Source organism: Corella eumyota, chromosome 1, assembly GCF_963082875.1.
Source record: "Corella eumyota chromosome 1, kaCorEumy4.1, whole genome shotgun sequence".
Classification (NCBI taxonomy): Eukaryota; Metazoa; Chordata; class Ascidiacea; order Phlebobranchia; family Corellidae; genus Corella; species Corella eumyota.
The window spans coordinates 22,160,553-22,182,292 of record NC_137490.1 but is presented as its reverse complement, the minus strand read 5'-3'; the positions used below and the strand labels follow the sequence as shown (position 1 = coordinate 22,182,292).

Here is a 21,740-nt window from a genome sequence, read left to right as displayed (position 1 = left end):
AGAACCGCTTTTGTCTCAGCATATGCTTAAAATACTGAGCTGATATACAACACCGTGCGCAAACCATGCGTGAAAAACGAAAAAAGGTTGTTTCTACTTCGCTATTTTTAATGACTAAAGTGACTAGTCAGAATTATAAATGCAGACGCTTAAAGTGTTGTTACAGAGTTTTGCAATTTTGTAAGTGATGTATATAGCATGTTAGTATGGTTGACACTGAATCACAAAATGGCTTTAGAGCCTTTAAAAAAATGTCTGTGGTTTACAATTTAATTTTCAAAAATACTGGAAAATGATTAACATAAAAAACCAGGTTACCATATTTTTTGTGTGACATAGAAAGAACCAGGTAGCGCAGTGAATGTATACAAACTAGTACTTTCTACGTCAGCACAAACAGGGCTTCCCTTTTCTTTTTTTTTAAGTTGTAAAACTTAAAAAGTAGGTGAAATTATTTAGTTAAAATTATTTTTGTGTTCAGTGACACCAACTTTATTAATTTTTGAGTATAAAAATATCGCTAATATATGACTTTAACAAATTTTGTTTATTTTCGACTACGTTAAAGGCTTTGATTCAGATAATATCACCTTGAAAACATTCTCTTGAAATATCTTGTTTCTAGACTTTTCATAAACTAACTTTTCGCTAAAAAATAACGAGACTTTTGTATTATAGGCTGTTGCCGATTTAATGTACACTTTATTTTCGGCGTTCATATAATAATCTTGAAAAAGGAAAGAAGAATAAATTTATTTGCACGATTCCTAGAGAAAGCTGGGTTGAAACCCAACACTTTAAAACTGCAAAATTCGATAAAATTTTGCCATTTTTACACTTTACAAAGTTCTGAAAGCGACAAAAAAGGGCAGTGTGGATATTTTGCAAAGTTTTTGTATTGTCCAAGCACCTTTGAGCGAGATAGTTTGAACTTGGGTGCAGTCCGATTGTTACAAATTGTTTGTCGATAAAGAAGGATTGTTACGTAACAGTACAAGGTGTAACAAAGGTGGCACAGTCTTAACACCTGTGAATATCAAGAGCGCTGTACAAAAATAAATACTCAGCAGAAAAAGTAATAAAAAACAATTTTTAATAAAATAAGAGTGGTACTACAGTAATGGCCCATGGTATAGCGCCCTCTAACCATCCCGTGTGGTAGTAGAGACCAACGCTAGGTGCCAATAAAGAGTATTATTCAACCAAAATACGTAAAAACACAGGCAGAAAAAGGTCTGACCATTTGGCAAAATGGCCGACTTCATAGTAACAAAAATATCACAAGTAAAAATCATTTTATAATAATAATATAATAAGAATAACAATAGAAAAAACATTTTAAATAATAAGAGACTCTCAATAATAGTAGCAACTAGAGACAAATAAAAAAAACCTGCGTAAACTTTTACATTCATTTATAGCTTTTCAATAGAATATTTAATTTTGTCGAAAATAAGAAAAATAGAAAAAACCAAATGTGCATAAAAAATAGAAATTCCTCAAAGAACTCGAAACTTTATTCCTCGTTCGTTACGTATTTTTCTAAACTGTCGGTCATGTTTTGAGCGCCCCCCGCTGACATCTGCGCGTTCGCAAACGTCATACCGGGGTTCTGGCCCCCCATTGTCCTAGGGAATCCCCCCATCATATTACCTTGTTGATTGTTGTTAAAGTGTTGATCCATGCCGATGTTATTCTGCATCATGTTGCCTTGGTTACCAGGGTTACCCCCCATTTGCCCCGGGATTGCGGTGGTCCTGTTCGCACCCATGTGGGGCGACATTTGAGGGACTCTCCCTTGAGCCATGGGTTGGGAGGTGGGTCTGGAAGGGATTTGAACGTTGTGCTGCAGGATCTGATGTTGTTGACCCATCATGTTTTGCTGCATGTTCTGTTGGGGGTTGATCATCACGTTTGATTGCATTTGCATTCCCTGTTGACCCCCTAACCCCATTTGGCCCCCGATTATTTGTCCACTCATGCTTGGAGTGGGTATGCGCGGACCCAACTTAAAAAAAATTTAAGTTAAAAAATAAAACAATTCAAATAAAGTTGAGAGCGTTGTGTAGTGGTCAGAAAACTTCCTACAATACATGAGGTCTTCGGTTTGATCCCCAGTGCTCTCATGCTGTAGCACCCTTAAGTGAAGTGCTATAAACGGTATAAACTCCTGCTCAGCCAATACACTTAATCAGCAGCTAAACTTTCGAACAATTATAATCAAAAATATCACAAACTGCCAAAGTCAACTTGAGACTGGGACAGTGTAATTGATGTTACTCTATGTTTAGGTCGCGCATTCGGGAAGGTCTATATTCCCGCACATTCGAAATGTTAAACTTACGTTTTGGTTTCGTTGAATTCTTTGTTGTATGGGTTGTTGCATTCTCATCTGGTTTGTTGTGGGGTTTGTTGTAATTGAACCTGGCATCATTCTCTGCTGTTGGCTGGCTATGGCCTGGTAAAAATTTGATTGTTTAAAAGTAGCTATGGCATGGTTTATTTAATGAAATATGATAAACAAATATTATGAGGTTATGGTTATTTATTTACATTTATTGTTTTAGCCTTAATATGATTACAAAAAATACTAAACATATGGACAAAAATAAAAAAAAAATTAAATAATACAATAATAATTCTTTCAAAGGCTGTTATTTTAGCAAGTAAAATTTAAACTTAATATATATAATTAATTGCCAAATTTTTAGGGTTTATAAAGCTAGTATACTAAAAAAATTGCTGTGAATATTAAGATAATTTAACATTTGTTATGTGTTAAAATTTATTCTCGAAACCAAGTACTACTTAGTAATAGATCTAAAAATAATTTTTTTTTATAGTGACGCTGTTTTAATTAGTTAGAATTTAAGCAAGCAAAATTTGTATAAACACTAACTAAAAAATCTAGAAAAAAATTGAAAAATTTTTTCGATGAAATTCAAAAAATTGAATTTAATCTTACCTGACTGTATGGAGGTGCCGGTTGTTGGTGTTGATATTGTAATTGTTGTTGTTGTAATCTTCTTTGTTGTTGTTGTTGCCATTGTATTTGTTGCATCGAATTCATCTGACCACCTTGTTGCATCTAAATACAGGGATTTGTTGAACAACATTTTTAAACAAAAAGCAAATTTTGGATACCATCTAATTTATGAAATACTAGTTTAAATAACATATACATCTATATATATTAAAGCTTAGTGGATGATATGAATAAATGTATATCCAATTTATAGGCCTTTAAAATAAATAAAACTGCTGTTTATGGTGGGAGGGTAAATTATCACTGGCAAATAATTTTTGAAAAGTTGGGATCATATTACAACAGTTAAAATCCTAATTGTAGGGCTGGCTAATGACTTCTTTTATATAATAAAGCTTGGTGGACAGCTTAATTTAAAGGCCTTTAAAATAAATAAAAACTACAATTAATAGCGCATGTAAATTACCACTAACAAACATTAGTTGTTACCATATTACAACAATTAAAATCCTGACAGTAGGGCAGACATTCAACAAGTTTAAATATTAGTCCATGTCAATCAAATTTTTAAAACAATAGTTTAACCCATTAAACAAAACTAACTTGTTGTAGTTGTTGAGAGGTGATGTTTTGTTGATGTGGCATGTTGATTCTCATTTGTTGATTCATTCCACCTTGTCCAATCTGTTGTTGAGGGTTTTGTTGGTTCATCGGGTTAACAGCCTGAAAGTTGCAAATTATTTTAATCAAATTTTATTTTTAATTATAAATAAATTCAACGCAAAAGTTTTTGTTTTTTCATGCAATTTTTTTCATTGAATTTTAAATTTTAACAATTTTTTTAATAATTTTACCAATGTTTAAATAGAAAACAGTATGTAAAGTATTATAAACAATATACAAATCCAAAAAGATTACAACTTGAAAAGATATTAACAGTTTTTATGATTCAAAACTTTTTTTTTATCACTTTTAACAAATTTTAATTATTATTACTACAAATTTTTTTGTAAATTTACAAAATATTGACACCTTACAACCTTAATTATATTTATATAAATATCAAGAAATTCAAATTCACTTACCATCATGTTTTGCCTTGCTTGTTTCTGTTGTTTAAGAAACTGTGCCACGGCATTTGGATTGTTCTTCACCATTGATGACACGTCAGGTTGCGACTTCTGACCACTTGGCATCATGTTATTATACATATGACCGGGTTGGTTCATCGGCATATTCTGCATGTTGTTACTCGAGACAACCGTGTTCATGATATTTGCTTGGTTTATGTAGTTGGGGTTCCGCTGTTGTTGTTGCTGTTGAGGGTTAGACCATTGATCACCCATATTCCCCCCTGCCATGATATTATTCTGGACCATACCCACGTTTTGGGGCCTCGGGAAACCCTGTTGGGGTAACGTCGGTCTGGAGCCGCTGTTTGCTTGAGCACGAGCCAATTTTTCAGCTTGTTGAGCGGCAATTACTGCTTGCGGAGGAGGAGCGATGTTAACATTGGAAAAGTTGCCAGGTTGTTGGGAAGGAGACATGTTGTTGATTTGATTTCCCCCCACCATTTGCGGATGTTGTTGCTGTTGTTGAATCATCATTGGATTGTGACCTCCCATCGTCATCGGCGACGCCATCCCTGGCTGCATTTGTGACATCATAGTGGACCGCACTTGTGGCTGTGGCGTGACACTTTGTTGCGGCATTCCTTTGCCACCCATCCGCGGCGAAGCCATGTGGTTGGGTTTCATCATGTTGGTATTAGGGGTCCCGGGTCCTTGCTGTGACCCTGGCGTAGCAGGCCCCATTATACTCATGGGTGTCGAGGGGGGTTCTTGCTTTGGGGTGGCGGGGTGATCAGCCCCAGGGGTGTGGGGGTTGTTATTTTGTTGTGACGCGGCCGTTGATGCCATGATTGCCATTCTACGGCGCATCAACAAGCTTTGTTGTCGACGATGTTGTTGTTCTTGTTGTTTTAGTTTCTCCTTCAGATTGAAGCAGAATGGAACCGGACATTTTGCTTCCTAGAATATCGATTGATTTCATTAAAATAAATAAACACATCTACTTATAATGGAGCTTTAACAGCAACATAACCATGTATGTAAATGTTCAATTTAAAAGGCTTACAAAATAAATAAAACTGCCATTTGTGGTGCCCAGATAAATTATCGCAAATATTAGTCAAGGGTTGCAACCATATTACGACAATTAAAATGTAGACAGGTAATTGACTAGTTTAGTTTTTATTTAAAAGGTAACAAAAAACTACTATAACAAAAAGTTAAAAAATAATATGCAAATGTTTTATATAAACAAAACATGACATAACCTTAAAAACTATGATTTATAGAAACAATAACTTACCGGACAAAACTTAGCATGGCAGAAGCAAAGTGCAATAACTTGACGACAAATCGGACAATTTCCTTTTCTCTTACAACTTCTTGTATGAGCCACAACCTAAAGGTTATAAAAGTTAGTTTATAGTTGGGTTAAGGGGTAAATTTGTTGAATGTTTTGCAGAATGAGGGTTTAGAGAAACATTATATTTTTAAACCGGGAAGCGTGGTGTAGTGGTAAGAACACTTGCTACACTACATGAGATTCTGGGTTCGATTCCCAATAATCTCAAGCTGAAGCGCCCTTAAGTAAGGTGCTATAAACAGTATAATCTTCTGCTGAGCACAAAAACATATCAGCAGCATAATTATTGCGCAATTAAAATCTATATTCCAAACTGCTAAAGTCAACTCGAGACTGGGTTAGGGTAACTGTTGTTACTCTATGTTTAAGTCGCGCATTCGACCTTTCCACATCAAGGATAAAGATATATTTAAAAAAAAACTTTTAATAAGCTACTAAACAGTATGGTTTAGCTCGTAAAATCCTAAGCAAAAAATTTCCAATAAAAAATCTCGCTAAATCTCACCTTCTTCATCTTAATACAAGCAGGTGATTGACAGTTAGCATTCCTACACTGGCAAGCATGTACAAGTGAGTTAATACATCTTTGCACCGATCTCTGTCGGTTGTCGGATGCTGAGCTTCCACTTGATCCTGGAGAACCGACATCAAGTCCCAGCCCCATTTGATCCATCTTGTGTTCATGACCAACTTGGTGGTAGCATTGGTTGCAAAGATCAAAATCCTGGTGGAAAAAAATTGGAATAAATTGATAAAAAAAAATTGAAAAAATTTGATAAAAAAAAGTGAAAAATTTTATTTTTACCATGATTTAAATAAATTTTAAACCGGATATCAAAATGTAAAACAAATTGAATATTTAAAGTAAATTCTTAAGTTAACTTAAACTTTTAACATACCTCACAAACAGTGCAGTGGTATCTTGTTTCCACACTGTTCCTGCAGTGGTTGCAAGTATAAACAAACTTATCCTGACCTTGTAGATGTAACTCAACCAACATTGCCATGGTGGACCACTGTGAAAATGTTAAAAATAAAAAATTAAAAATTTACTCAACAAAACTTTAACTTTATTATCTACATATAAAGAAGTTTAGCCCAATTTAAAGGCCTTTAAAATAACAACAAAAATGCCATCTGTGGCGCAAGGGTTAATTTTATAAGGATATATGTTAGTTAAGACCATATTGCAACAATTAAAATACACCCTGTTGGGGTGGGCAATAAACTAGTTAATATAATATAAATTTCCATTTGGCTAAAAGGATATAAAAATGCTTTTATAGCAAAAATTGGTACTTTTAATAAAAAACAAATTATATTTAAATGAACTTAAAAAGCCATAATTGATTGAACTTATAAAGCACATCTAAAATATTTTTTATGTAAAAATGTCAAAAAATTTATTAAAAAAATAAGTTTTATAAGATTTGAGTTAAATAATTAATATAAAGTTATTAAAAAAACCTTTTTAAAAAGTTTTAAATTTACTTAAAAATTCATTTTTTTTTAGAAACAGAATATTTCTACCTTAGTTCTTCTTAGTGAGGAGAACTCATAATGTTTCTCTCGTGCCATAGTTAAGAATGAGTCGCGACCGTCCATTAATTCACAACTCATTAACATATCAGGATCAGATATTGATCCCAGTTTACTGATCGTCTCGGCTGCTTGTAAACGAATCACAAAAAATACCTGGAAAATAAATATAAAAAAAAAATAGTTTATAATAAAATGCATAAATTAAATGGTCATAATTAAAGAAATGTTTAATACAAAAATAAAACAACTAAATTGGTGACAACAACATCCTAGAATATGTTTATATATAAATTAGCACAAATTAATGAAAAGAAAAAGGTTAACTTATATATTAAGAAATATTTAAAGTATTAAAGGAAAAAGAAAAGTAATTTAATGACAAAAACACCCCAAAAAAAGAATTTATGTGAGTTAGTTAAAAAAAAAGCATAAATTTAAAATAAAAATTAATTAATTACTAATAATTAAAAAAAAGAAATACTAAATACCTTTAAGGAAAAAGAAATCTAAATTTGTGGCAAAAAAACTCCTATCTTTTAAACTAGTTTTAAATAGCAAACTTTTTAAAAAACTTCACAAATTACATAAAAAACAAAAATTTAAAAAATTAATTTAATTTTAGCAATAAACTAAATTAACAAATTCCAATCAAACTTTATTTTTTACCTCTTTATGTTTCTCCATAATTTGGTAAAGTTTGTCAGAAAGATCGTTTGCAACTTGTGGTATTTTCTTCTTGGCGCTTCTTTGTGAGGCCTTCTTGCTGTTGCCCTTCTTCGTCTTCTGCTTCTGTCCGTTCTTGGCGTTGTGGGGACCCTGTTTGAGATGAGATTGAAGCGGGGTGAACTTCAGAGCGTGACGTGACGCCTGCGGGACAAATCACCCACATGGTTGCCATGACGACAACTTTTTTTGCTTGTTTTTTTGTTACATTAAACATGGCTCGTTTTTTATCACCCCTAACTAGTTATAATTATGAAATTTATTTTAGTTTTTATTGGATAACGGCTGTTTGGAAATGTTTTTGGGGGATTTTCAATGAAATGTTTTATTTTTAAATCAAATCTTGATATTTTATTAAATGTATTTTGGTATGCTTAAATGCCAATAATTAAATACAAACGTTTTTTATGAAATTATCGGGGCATATTATTTTTAACCATTTAAAGTAGAAAATTTCTTATTATAATTTATGTTTGGCATTTTGTCAATATAAAATATTTGAATATATAACTTTACTGTATATATATATGAGTTCGTAATGAATTAGAAAAATGTCTTAAATTTTTCTACAATATTTGAAACACAAACCTCCTCTGCAGCAGCTTGCTCATTCGCTTCCGCCTGCTTCCGATCTTCCTCTTCCTGCTCCAACTCCTTGATGCTCTCTTCCAGGACATTCGGCCAAAAATCACCTAAAATTTTGATATCGGAGTGTCATTTTTTATATCACTTTAAAGTAATGTTTTATATTTTATTGGGTAAAGGTGTGAGGTTGGGGACATGTTTGAGCTATCTGTAAACACCAGGCTCAAGGCCGAATAGAAAGGCATTGGCAGGATTTAAACTCTGAACCTTTTGGTTTGAGGTCCGATGCCATGACCGGTAAGCCCATACTACTGGACTTATGATATATATATGTGTATGTCTAATTTATAGGCCTACAAATTGAACAAAACTGCCATTTGTGATGCTCATATAAATTATCACAGACGACTAATAGTTAAGAGTTGCAACTATATTAAGACAATTTAAATGTCGACTATAGGGTGGGATTGAACAGTAATAAGTAAGATACAAACCTTCAAAATAAGGTAATTCTCGTGCAGCTTTTAACCGATCATCTTTAGCTTGTTTAAAAATATCGTTATACTCCATTATCACTTGATCAATCTAAATATATATTAATAAAAAATAAGTTGTTGGTCAAATTAAATATTCAGTTACAGCAATATAAAGTAAGTAAAATTTTAATGACAAAACTCTAAAAAATAGGGTAAAAAATTGGTTAAAAAATGATCAAAAATGGTTTAAAAAATTGGTTAAAAATGACCAAAATGGTTTAAAATGACCAAAAATGGTTAAAAATTGACCAAAAATGGTTAAAAACATTGGTTAAAAATTGACCAAAAATGGTTAAAAACATTGGTTAAAAATTGACCAAAAATGGTTAAAAAAATTGTTTAAAAATGACCAAAAATGGTTAAAAAATTAAATCAAATTAAAATTGCACTTAACATAATATTAATAACATTTAAACACTCACAATTGCTTTGTCTAACATCTTCTTATACCACTCTTGCAATCTTTTGGGTTTGGGAATCTTTTGCTCCACCGGGTGGCAATGAAAAACATAATCATCTCCCTCACTAGGTGGGCATGCCCAGATGTGAGCAAACTCATAACTAAAACAATTTTGGAATTAAAAAAAATTTTTTTTTTTTAATTTTATTACAAAATGGCCAAACTTGATATAAGTGCCACTTACCCCAGGTTTTTGCAGTACTCAAAATAGCCGATAAGGATTTCATGATAGACAGCTGTTCTAAGGTGTCTGGGTCGGAAGAAATGAACTGAATCGAGGTAGGATAAGTAAACTCGTCGGGTGTTGGGTTGGGGCGCGTCAGATCCATATTCCTGTAAAAAAAAGATTATTAAAAACTGAAAACTTAAGAAGGAAAGTACGTTTGTCATAAAGAAATTTGGATTACTTATAATTTTTGGTTCTCAAAAAAAACTTGAGACCAAAAAATAGAAAGAAAATAAGGACCAGAAAGTATAAGACAAACCTAGCAAAGTACAAAAAGTACAAGAAAGAATTAGCAAGGACTAAAAACCATACAAGTAAACTTTTTAATAAGTGTATTTTTTTGTGACTATTGCTTATAAATAACATTTTAAGTTGATAAAAAACACAACTTTTAAGTAACCATAAATGATTTTTGTGCAAAAACTTTGCATGTAACAAAATGCTTTTTACGAAAATTGGATTATTGTTTATTGACATTTTTGTTTGCACAATGTATAATATCAAGTATTAATACTACCAAACACAACAAAAACACAGGTGTTTTTTGTAAATTTTGACACGTATTTTATAATTTGACACATGTAAAAATTTTGCATGTGTAAAAAATTTGACACATATAATATATTGTTTTTATTAAAAGTTTAATAAAACCAACCTGGACATGAACTCCAAAGAAGCAAATATCAACTCCGTCCACTTCCTCGAATGCAAAGAAAGCTTTTGCTTTATACGGAAAACTTTCAGGCATTTCTTTTGAGTCTACAAACCTAAAATAAAAAATATAAAACATCCTTGAAAACTTTAAAAAAATAGGTATTTAAAGTTAATTAAAAATTTAAAAATGAGTTTAAAGATTTGTTTACAAAAATTGCAAACATATTTGATTTAAAAATTGTTAAAAAATTCTTTATTTAAATTAATGTGCATAAAAATCTAGTATTATGTGAATCTAGTATTATCTTAACATTTACAAAAAACGACAAATATTTAAAATATGAAATTTTTACTTTGATTTCATTCCAGGTTTAACTTCGACAACTTTTTCTCCAGAGTAAACGACCCTGATCCGAACATAACCCGCTTCATTGTTCGTATCATTTCGCTTTAAATAACTAAAAATATATAAAACATAGAGTTAAATACTGGGTTATAAATTGGGTCAAATTTTAGGCTTAAAAATGGGTTAAAATTTTGGGCAAAAAGTAGGATAAATTGTTGGATAAAAAGGGGGTTTAAATATTTGGTAAAAAAAGTGGGGGGTAATGTTGGGTAAAAAAGTGATGGGTAATGTTGGGTAAAAAAGTGATGGGTGATGTTGGGTAAAAAAGTGATGGGTAATGTTGGGTAAAAAGATGGGGGTAATGTTGGGTAAAAATAAAATAAAAGTGGGTTAATTTTCAGAAATTTTATTTTAAATAGATTTATTTAACTTTTTAGAATTGACGTTGTTTAAAATTATTTTTTTTTGTAATTAAGATTTTTAGTAAATAAATAACGTTGTTGAAATATTAAACTTCGAAGAAACTCACCCGTTCACCCTTCCCTCAATGTGTTCACTCAGTTTGTTAGTTGGCAACTTTCTTGCCATGAACCGATTTGTTTTCCGTTGAGTTCCTTTCGCTCTGTGGCAATTTCCACAAACAAAACTAAAATAATAACAAAAATTAAACTACACTAAAAAATTTAAGTATGCTTATTTGCAAGAAATATATTTAAAATTTAGTTTAATATGTTTAAAACTGAATCAAAATTTTAAAGGTAAAAATAAATTTTTGAAGTCCTTGAAAAAAATGCCAAATTTTACAAAAATATTTTTTTTTATTTTTTATTGTATTTACCCTTCTGGCCATATTTGGGGGTTATACAGAACACAAATTGTGTGAAGTTTTCTTCCACATTCATCGCACTGAACAAATGGTTCAGAGTCAAGAATATCGTTCTTTTTCTTCTCAAAACAACTTTTTGGAACGGAACTAAATCAAAGAAAAAGCGTGAAAATTTTGGTCCATTTAAATATTATATCTTTGTTAATTTCAGGCATTTTTTTGCAAAAATTTCTTTTAAAATTCACCAGTAAAATGTAGTTACAGCGTATTTTATAATAAGTTTACAAAATTGTTTTTTTAACTGGTAATATATGTAAAAAACTAAAAAAAATATCAAAATAAACAAAATATTTTTAACAATTTGAACTTACTTTGAACCCTGGCCTGGTTCATCGCTTAGGGGAACCACCTCTCCTTGAATATCGTTGAAGCATTTTTCGCAGAAGTCGTATCTGTCCGATAAAAGTCCATATTTTGGTGAGCTAAATTAAGTTGGTGCAAATAATTTCGTGATAATTTAGGTTCATGCATTGCTTGATTCTTCAAATTATTTTATTTAAAATATTGTGAATAAAAAATTGACAACATTTTTAAAGCATTTTAAAACAGCTTAGAAATTTAGCTGATAATTTTGAACATAAATAAATGCAAATATCAGCCCCAAAGTCTAACAACATTACGGTAACATTGGTTTAAATACAATTAACTAAAAGTGCCCTTTTTAAATGACATTGGCCTTTATTCTCAAAACCATTTTCTTACTGAAAAATCAAAATTTCAAAACAAATACTCAAATCTAAGTTGAATTATTTCAAAAAATTAAAAAACATCTTTTTTATTATAGATAACCATTTGTGATTGAGATTTTACATTTGTTTAGCTTAAAGCTTAATTTATTCAGCAATATAAACCCAAGCAAATTATATTTGGTTTATGTTTAAAATGATTGAAAGTTTAACAAACCTGTTTTGATATTCAAAGTAAACAGCTCCAGTTGAAATCGTGCACAAAGCTTTTCCAAAGCAACACAAGGTCATCGGGCTAAACTCAAGCTGTAAGATAATGACATATAAATAAAAAAACTTAAAAATAAAAAAATGCATCCAAACCATAAAAAATTTAATTTAAAAAAAAAAAAAATTTTTAACTAGTTTTTTTTTTTAACTTGTTTTATTTTACAGACACAGTTAAAAAAAATTAAAAAAAATGAAATCTTTTTAATTTAATTAAATAAATTAAACTCAAGCTGTAAGGTAGGGGTTAATATTTTAATATAAAAACTTACTTTATAAAAAAATAAACAAAAAATACTTTTTAAACAAAAACAAAAATTTTAACCCCTATTTTTTATTTTTAAGGCAAAGTTCTAAACTGTTCAAAAATGAAAAATATTTTTAAGTTAATAAGATAAATTACCTTTCTTCCACAACAATACCCAAGTTCCTGCATAATTGGATCAATATCTTGCTCAAAAATCTCCCTCAGTTTAGTACAATATTTATAAACTCTTGAAGTTTTACGATTATACAACCAAGCATTGGAGAACATGAGCCAGATATCGTCAACAAATGCCCAAGGTTCGGTGTAAGCTCCGGTTTCCAACTTTTTGCGTATTGAGGATAAATCCATCGGCTTTTTAACGATATCAAAATAATCCTAAAACAAATTAAAATTATTATTTACTGATTTTTTTAAAATAAGGGAAATTATGTTTACTTTACAATTGTCCAAAAATATTAAAGGTTAAGTAACAGGAACATAATACATAAGTTATCGCAAATATAAAATAAAAATTTATGATAATATTTTTTTTAAATAATGGTGTTGTAACTAGAAGGGTATAAATAAAAGGTAAAAGTATAAATATATTTTAAAGAACAGCAAAAGTAAAGAGAAATTTGTAGAGAAATGTTAGGGTAATGAGTTAATTTGAGAATGGTTAGGTATATATGATCTAAATAGTAAACAGTAATACTATGAAAAAACACAATTTTATTATATTCAATTTTATAAACAATTTTAAAAACAACAAATTCTTAAAATGAATAAATTAAAAAATTTTTTAAATGTTTTAAAAATTAGTAGCAAAAAATGATTTTCAGATTACAAACTGACCGGTATGTTAAGTTGATCGGCATCGACCGGAGTTCGAAATGGAATTCCTTCTGGGTTTTGTCGATATAATTTTTCTACAACCGGGATTAAAAGTTGCTGCAATTCATGTGGCGGAAACACTGGAAAATAAAGTGATAATTATTTGGAAACGCTGGTAAAAATTGATTTCAAAATACAAAAAAACAAAAATTTGATTAATATAAAATGTTTATGAAAATCAAATAAAAATTTTTTTTTAGAAAAAAATAACATTTTTTTTGTAAAATGCAATTTCCTTTATAATAACAAGAAATTCCTTTAAAAACAGATTTTAAGGAAACAGAAGTATGTTAAATTTTGTTAAAATAATATTCCAAAAAATATTTTCATTTTTTTTTATTTCTTTACATTTTTTAAAATTTATTTTTTTTACCTTTGGTTGGTTTTGGCGTTTTCTTTCCCTGCACGTTAGGTTTGACCTCTGATTTGACCTCAGCTTTTATAGAGGTCACAAACGGGGTGTTGGACGTCACCTGTAAGGAGGGGTCGGACTCAGGGGGGTCACTTTCCATCTAAAAATTTATAAATTTATGTCAGAAACTTTCGAAAATAATTTCTAAAAAAATCAAAATTGAAAAAAAATGTGAAATTTAATTTATGAAACTTCAAAAACATTAATTCCAGTTCTCAATCATTCAATAAACCACAATTAAAAAGATTTAATACTAACTTTTTAGTGTCAAATTCTAACACTTTGAGCTTACTTTTATATTCTTTCCAGCACTGATAGGTTTGCCACCACTATTCGCCTGAGGAGATTTTGTTCCAAAAAATGAGGATTTAGAGTTGTCAACTGCTTCCGTCTTCACCTGAAATAAACATTTATAAATATTACTTTCTACAAATCATGCAAAACAGTTAACTAGATTAGTATTACAAAACATAACATTTTTTTATTTCTTATTTTATAACAAACTAATAGTTACAACAATTATTAATTAGTTAAAATTTTAGCTCAAAAAAAAAACTAAAATTTTCAAAATCAAAACTTACATGAATTCCTGAGTTATCGGTTAAATTATCCAGCGAAGTTTTTCTGTTAACGAAAGCTTGTTTCTGGCTTGGAGATCCGATAAAAACATCCTGTGTCGTGGCAGTTGCCGCGGACGACAGTGACCCACTTGTTGTCAAGGTCGTGTTGCTATGCAACAAGTTAGTGCCGATCGATGAGTTATTAATCTGGTTTAACTGCGCTTGCGACGACATTGAATTGTTCGTTGTAGCAAAAGCGTTATTTTTATTCGCAAATTTTCCGCCAGATTGGGGCATGTTACTGGCAGAATTTTGTTGAGGAAATGCATTGTTCGGGATTTGTTGATTGGTTTGTTGTTTAACGGAATCACCTTGCAAATGTTGCTGCAACAAGGATCTAGTGTTTTGGTTGTTGATCTGTTGTTGATGTTGTATGTCCACGTTGTTTATCATTTGGTTGTTGTTACCGTGTTGTGGCTGGTTTGAAAAATTCCGATTTTGATAAATCTAAAACAAAATAAAGATTTGGAATCACGTTGTTTAACAAACAAAAAATGTCAGAAATTAGTTTTTCAATTTTTGTATGAATAAATAAGTATAGTGGACGTTATACGCATGTATGTCCAATTTATAAGCCTAGAAAGTAAAAATAAAACTGCCATTTGTGGTGCTCAGGTGAATTATCACAAGGAAATATTAGTTGCTAGTTGCGACCATATTATGACAATTAAAAACTAGTTTTAAAACACGAAAAATATTTTCTTTTACTGTGATGAACACTTGCAAAACCTTTCAACCCACCTGGTTCATGTTGTTGTTGTTTGGTATCTGGTTTGGTGTGGAGAGTTGCGGTCTGGGGGCTTCTTGAATTGGAAGTCCAGGATTGAGTTTTTGAATTTCATTCTGGGCTGATGAAAACTATGAAAAAAATATAAAGGCAATCTTCCAAAACAGTAGTTTTTTATTGAGCTTACAAGCTTATTAATAACAATTTAACCTAAAAATATTCTATACATAGAGCCAATAGTACACTGTGATACAATTAAATACTTAAAATCAATTTTTTTGAATCTTTTAATGTTAAAAAAAACTCTCTTTAAATAAGTATCACAATTTGCACAGGAATATTAAGAATACCGTAGTTAGCAAAACAACATCAACTATAACTTAAAACACCAAACATAAATAATATATCATTAACATTAAAACCTATATACTAATTTAAAGAATGTTGTAATACGTAATTGTCTAAACCGATATGTAAAAACTTTCAACTTACTTTTTGCATAGTGTCAGACAAATTTTCATTATTGACTCCGTTCATTAGAGTTGGATATTTGGTTTGTTTATTAGGAAAATGGGTTGGAAATTGTTGAGTTGGTTGCTGACTGGTTGGAACCATATTTGGACCATTCACCACTAAAATTAAAATTCACGTTTTGCAAAAATTTTTAGTGAATACAATTCCGAAAAAAAGGTTTATGTCAAAAAAAATTTAAATTTTTTTTATAAAAACTTTAATATAAAAATAGTTTATACCTTTCTTTTGTTTCTTTTCTTCTAACTCTTTCTTTATTTTGTAAATCTTTTCAGCTAAAAGATGATAATATTCCTCCTGTTAAAGAAACATTGAATTAGTATCAACAAACTTTTGTTCAACAAAATATTTGGTAATTTTTTTAGTTTTTCTAAACGTGTCTAGCTGGTATTTTAGTAATTTAAAAAATTTAATATTACAAAAAAAAAAAAAAAAAAAAAAAAAATTAAAATAAATAAAACTGCCACTTGTGGTGCTTGAGTAAATTATCATGGGCAAATATTAACTGCAATTGCAAACGTATTATGGTATTTAAAATGCAGCCCTTAGTTGGGCAATCGAATAGTGTAATTTTGTCAAAACTCAGAAATTTTAACTTACCCTAGAATTAGCTTGCTCATACATTGAACCTTCCACCTTGCGAGCAAACCCCAACAACCTTGCCATCCTAGAATCAATTGCTGAGAACTTCTCAGGGGTTGGGAAAATGTTTTGGACACTGTTAAAAAGTACAAAAAAATTCAATAAGTTAATTATAAGACATGGTTCTTTATGTAAGTTGTATAAATACTATTTCTACTAATATAAGTGGGCCATTATTTTGACAGAACCTAACTCATAATTTTATTAACTATTTGGGTATAGAGAGATATTTTATTTAATGTTTAACAGATTACAGTTACAACAGTTATTTTAAACTTACAGTTTCTGCACGAGATAATTCCTTAACTCCTCTTTAACTTGACCATGCCACTCATGAGTAACTCTAGGCTGAGCAATATTCACAACATCAGCTCCAGATCTGAGAATTTTATAAAAATATTAAATACCAAAATACTAGCGTGAAATTGAAAGACTTGAATTAAAATAAATGTTTTTAAAAACAACTTTTTTTAAAAATTTTAAAATATTTTTTATTGTTTTTTATCAATTCTACACAAGAAATTAATATTTAGCTTTTTTTTTTATTATGAAAATCACTTAAATTGTTGTATATTTCAACATACAACTAATATCAACAATAAAACATTTAAATTTAAACAAAAAAAGTTTCAAAACATACCCAGGTCTATTTGGATTGTTTCCAGTAAGGGAATTTCCCACTCCTGATCCCCCTAATATCGAGCTTCCACCACCGAGCATTTCACCTTCTAAAAAAATTCATTTTAGCTTCTATCTAACAAATCTTATTATTTTTATTTAAATACCCTAATAGTTAAATTTTGTTAACTACATTATTAACAAAATTGATATTAATGAAATTAAATATAATTTTTTAACACTTTTAAAAATGACTTAAAAAATGAAAAATATAATATTCAACTTAATGTTGATACTAAAAATAGGAAATACCAAAAAACAAACATTATACTACTACAACAAATTAAATAATAACTAGTGTGTTATCTATTTTTATGGGGACTTAATGCACAGAATTTATAGGCCTACAAAACAAATAAAACTGCCATTTGTGGTGCAAACATAGTGAGCAAATACCAGTTGAAAGTTGCAACCATATTATGACAAACAAAATTTTAACTGTAGCTTGGAGTATCGACTAGTCCATATATAATAGAGCTTAGTGGACTATTTGTATATTACATAGACATATAGACATGTTTTATGTTAAAAACTTTAAAAAAAATGCAATTTGTGGTGCGCAGGTAAATTATAATCGGCAAATATTAGTTAAGAGTTGTAACCATACTAAAGCAATTTAAATGCAGACTGTAGAGCAAGCTATTAACTAGTAAACTATTTAATACAAATAAAAAATCTGAAATACCTGCAGATGGTGGATTCCAAGAACTATTAAGACCCAAAACCTCTTGCACCTTATTTTCATCCAGGGTTATCGTGGGTTTGGGTATCACCGAGGACTCTTTGCAGTTCGGGACCTGACTGTTGGGTAACTGGTTGTTAGGTAACTGGTTGCCAGGCAACTGGGTGTTAGGGTTATTGTTGTTGTTAGGTAAAACCCCACCTGCATTGTCGCCTGTATTACCTGTAAAAAAGTTTGAATTTTAAATAAAAACAAATTTCAGGTATTTTTGATTGTAAAATTGAATTTAAAAAGAGTAGAAATATATGATTTTTTTTGTGGGGGGGGGACTCTAAAAACTGAGTCTTACTTAAAGATGCCTCAAGTAAACAACAGTGAAAATTAAACACAACATTCTAATGTTAGTCTTACAATTATGCTACAACAAGACAGCAACAGGCATATTAATAACCCTATACCTTAACTAAAAATACAACAACACCTAATCAGCAAATTATATACCAAACGTCTAATATTGGAAAAAAATAAACCCAATGTATTTTGTTATGTAGTGAAAACTTACCATAGAAGTTGGACTGTTGATTGGGTATAGGACCTGACATAGCTTGCCCTGAAATGTTCATATTGCTTTGTGCAACAGTTCTAGGTGCTCCAACGTTTTGGTTGTTGTTGTTGTTGGTTTTTAAAGGTAAACAAACTGCACATTCCACTCTTTTACATTGCTTCCAATGGGCTATAATTTGGCGGGATGATGCACAGTGGGCAACTGTATCAAATATTTATGTCAGTTAATAAATTACAATTTTAAATCCCAAGCAACGAAAAAAAGTTTTCTAGATACAAAGTTTCAGTTAGTTTTTTATATACCTTGACATTGTTTTCCTTCGGAACAAGTGTTCATATGAAGTAAAACACTTTTCATTGTTTTACAATGTGACACTGTACATGAACTAGGCTCCCCAGTCGGTCTTTGACATCTGTGAGCATGTAGAAGCAGGAAGAGCTGATGTTGGATCAACCTCCGCTTTTCTGGATCAACCGTGGCTCCTCCTGTTCCCGAAGAGCTAGTTCCAACCATGGGGTTTGGGTTAGGTTGGGTCCCAGGTTGGGGTTGCATCACAGGGTTACTTACCACACCAGGTTGCTACAAAAAAGGTCACAAAAATTACAAATTTAAATATGTCAGCTTTTTTTAATATATTAAACATTATCACAGACAATGAATGCAGTTACAATAAACATTAAGTTTATTATGATTTCACATTGTTAACAATGTTTATTGATTGACAGGTATTTGAAAAAGGGCTAAAACTTGCAAATTGCAGCAAAACAAGATGTGTAAAATTATAAAAATTGTTAAAGACTTGATATATATATAACAAAAAGTAAAAACAACCACCTACATACTAGTAATCAAGGTATCAATTTACCTTAATATGCTTGTTATTAAAAAACAACAACTAATAAATTACTGGGCAAAATTATAATACATTTAACACCTCATTCATAAATTAATGATTTTTTTTAGTTTTTAGGATATTTTTTTAAATATTTTGTACACTAGGGCAACCTAATAAACACACATACCTGCATCTGTTGGTTGTTGATTGATCTTTGTTGTTGCTGCTGCTGTTGTTGTTGTAAAACCATCTGACTGTTTTGATTTTGTTGCATTTGACCAATGTTGATATTGGACATATTTTGCTGGCCAGAAACCTTCGGTAAATAAATTAAAGATTAAAACAATTATAAATCCTATTATTATTAAAAATATCTTTAAAAAAAAATAGCTCCAGTTTAAATTACATAAAAACTACATAAACATTACATAGTTAGCAAAACAACAAATACTACTCACCATATTTGGTGTCATAGAAACAATTTGTGGCACTCGTCCTGCGCCAGAAAACTGAGGCACATTCTGCCGAGGTTGGTACCCCATGTTGGGTTGCCTCTGTAGTGGGTCTATCTGCGTTGTTACAATTCCTCCCATTCCTATACTGGCATTATTGATCCGATTTGGGGTCATCATTATGTTGTGTTGTTGTTGTTGGTTTTGTGAGTTTATCATGTTGAATGTCCCGCCACTGTTGTTGCTGTTAATTCGCATAGATGGACCGTTGTGTTGTTGGTAGCTCTGAAAAATTTATTCAGAATTTCACTGGTTTTAAAGTTTATATATATATACTAATATTTTAAAAGTCTCCAGATGTGCAATTAATTTTTAACTATTACTTTCTTTTTAAACAATACTCAAATATACTTCTTTTTACATCACATGCAAAGCAAAAAAGAGCAATCTATTTGTGAAGATTTATTTATCATTAAATTTACATTCAGTTGATCCCTATAATATAACTACACTCACCTTGTTTGGTCCAACAGAGGTCATGTTGGGATTGTCGATGGTGTAAACTTGTGACATTCCACCAGAGTTGACCATGCCAGGTCTAGACATTTGCATGTTTATTTGCGGCACTCTTTGCACATTTCCACCACCTTGCATCACAGACGCTATTTGAGGTCTTATCCCCCCATTCATTAAGATTTGCTGTTGTTGTGGATCTTGTATAGAGTTTGGAGATTGCATGATAGTTTGGTTTATGTGCTGTGGTTGTTGATTACGTGCATAACCCAACGTTTGGGCCATACTTGCATTTATCAAAGGTGAATTTGAAGCAGAAGATGTCCCAATCGAGGGCTGTACTCTAGGTGACGGGGTAGTGCGCATATTATTACCAGCACGTTGAATCGAACCTGGTATTGCAGAGTTAACTGGTGATTTGATATTGTTTATGTTTGTTCCTGATGTCGGACTTTGCATGGAGTTTGTGGTTGCAGATATCGGGCTTGGTTGGGGCTGTTGTGGACCTGGTCTAGTCGGATGTGGACTATTACCAGAACCCACATTACCCGGTGAACCTGGTGAATTCCTGCCAGTAACGTTTGACTGAAGAAGTTGGGTAAGCTGCTTATTTTGAGCTTGAACTGGTGCTGCAAAATTCTGCTGCGACGAAGGCGGCATTTTGTTTACACTAGCAGTAGTTGTTATAATAGCAGGTTTAGTTTGCATCTGCTGAATACTGGGTGCTGCATTAACAGATGTTGGTCCAGCCAAGCCATTCGCTACTGATGAAGGCCCACTTTCACACAATAGTTCATCCGGAAGATCATCTTCCAGGTTGAAAACAGAGGTCTTTTGCCTCTTAGAAGGTGGCGATCCGTCAGCCATATTCACTGCTTTTTCTAATACAAAAATCAACATTTAAAAAATTGACAAAACAATACATAAAGAAAATCTTACGCTAAATAAAGCTAAAATAAATAATTTGAAGCATGTGCACTTTCCCAAAAACTTTAAAGCTATAACAAGATCAATATATAAACAGTAATTATCACGTTAAGAAGTATTTTTATTAAAGATATGTTAAAAGTTAGTTTATTATATTATCAATACATGAAATTGATCAGTTAACTTTAAAATTGATAGGTACACATGATCCACTACTTTTTAATTCATGAAAACAACATAAACAATTAACTGAAAAAATGAGAAAACTTAAAACTTACCAGATCACTTCGAAAACTGAAAATATATATTCCAATTTTTTCAATAAATAATAAAATGTTTTGAAAATTGACAACACAATTCAATGTGTTGATTACACATAATTATGCATCTATTTAATTTACAATACAACTATAAAAATTTAACAAGCTCTACAAAAAATTCATTTTTTAGTAAAAAAAAACAATTTTCGATTAAAGCCCTTTCTTAATCTTTATAATCTTCTAGGTTTGGTTATTCTTGAAGTGTCTAAAAAATAGAATTTCTGATACTAATCTTACTTGCTCTTGTACTTTTCAACTTTTTAGAATAAAATTATATTTCAAAATAGAAAATTAAAAACAAAGTTAAAAAATAATTAATAAACTTAAATAAAACTCTAATATAAGATAGACTAAAACATCAATTT

General features: G+C 30.7%; 1 protein-coding gene across 1 annotated transcript; it reads right to left on the bottom strand.

Moving 5' to 3' along the window:
- Window positions 1-694: 694 nt before the first annotated feature.
- LOC145761058 (histone lysine acetyltransferase CREBBP-like) lies at window positions 695-21,476 on the bottom strand. Its single transcript, XM_082574556.1, has 38 exons — window positions 21,334-21,476; window positions 20,132-21,009; window positions 19,622-19,900; window positions 19,351-19,479; window positions 18,631-18,907; window positions 18,326-18,529; window positions 17,767-17,985; window positions 17,044-17,131; window positions 16,684-16,782; window positions 16,362-16,479; window positions 15,983-16,058; window positions 15,723-15,862; window positions 15,245-15,361; window positions 14,465-14,950; window positions 14,176-14,280; window positions 13,845-13,983; window positions 13,433-13,551; window positions 12,734-12,973; window positions 12,281-12,369; window positions 11,689-11,799; window positions 11,330-11,464; window positions 11,021-11,137; window positions 10,499-10,603; window positions 10,147-10,258; window positions 9,450-9,598; window positions 9,228-9,366; window positions 8,764-8,854; window positions 8,273-8,376; window positions 7,628-7,828; window positions 6,950-7,114; window positions 6,319-6,435; window positions 5,925-6,143; window positions 5,360-5,455; window positions 4,072-5,016; window positions 3,590-3,709; window positions 2,966-3,088; window positions 2,345-2,458; window positions 695-2,008 (listed from the first exon to the last, which is right to left on the bottom strand). Exons 2-38 carry the CDS (start codon window positions 20,993-20,995, stop codon window positions 1,517-1,519), a joined length of 7,443 nt encoding a protein of 2,480 aa, XP_082430682.1. The 5' UTR covers window positions 20,996-21,009; window positions 21,334-21,476; the 3' UTR covers window positions 695-1,516.
- Between the last annotated feature and the right edge of the window lie 264 nt (window positions 21,477-21,740).

Excerpts from the sequence above, each read along its gene's own strand:
- LOC145761058 (XM_082574556.1), bottom strand. The coding sequence starts at position 20,995 with ATGGCTGACGGATCGCCACCTTCTAAGAGGCAAAAGACCTCTGTTTTC. Across the intron at positions 19,480-19,621 it reads TTTCTATGACACCAAATATG|GTTTCTGGCCAGCAAAATAT; the intron begins GTGAGTAGTATT and ends TATTTACCGAAG. Across the intron at positions 17,132-17,766 it reads TTGGAATCCACCATCTGCAG|AAGGTGAAATGCTCGGTGGT; the intron begins GTATTTCAGATT and ends GAATTTTTTTAG.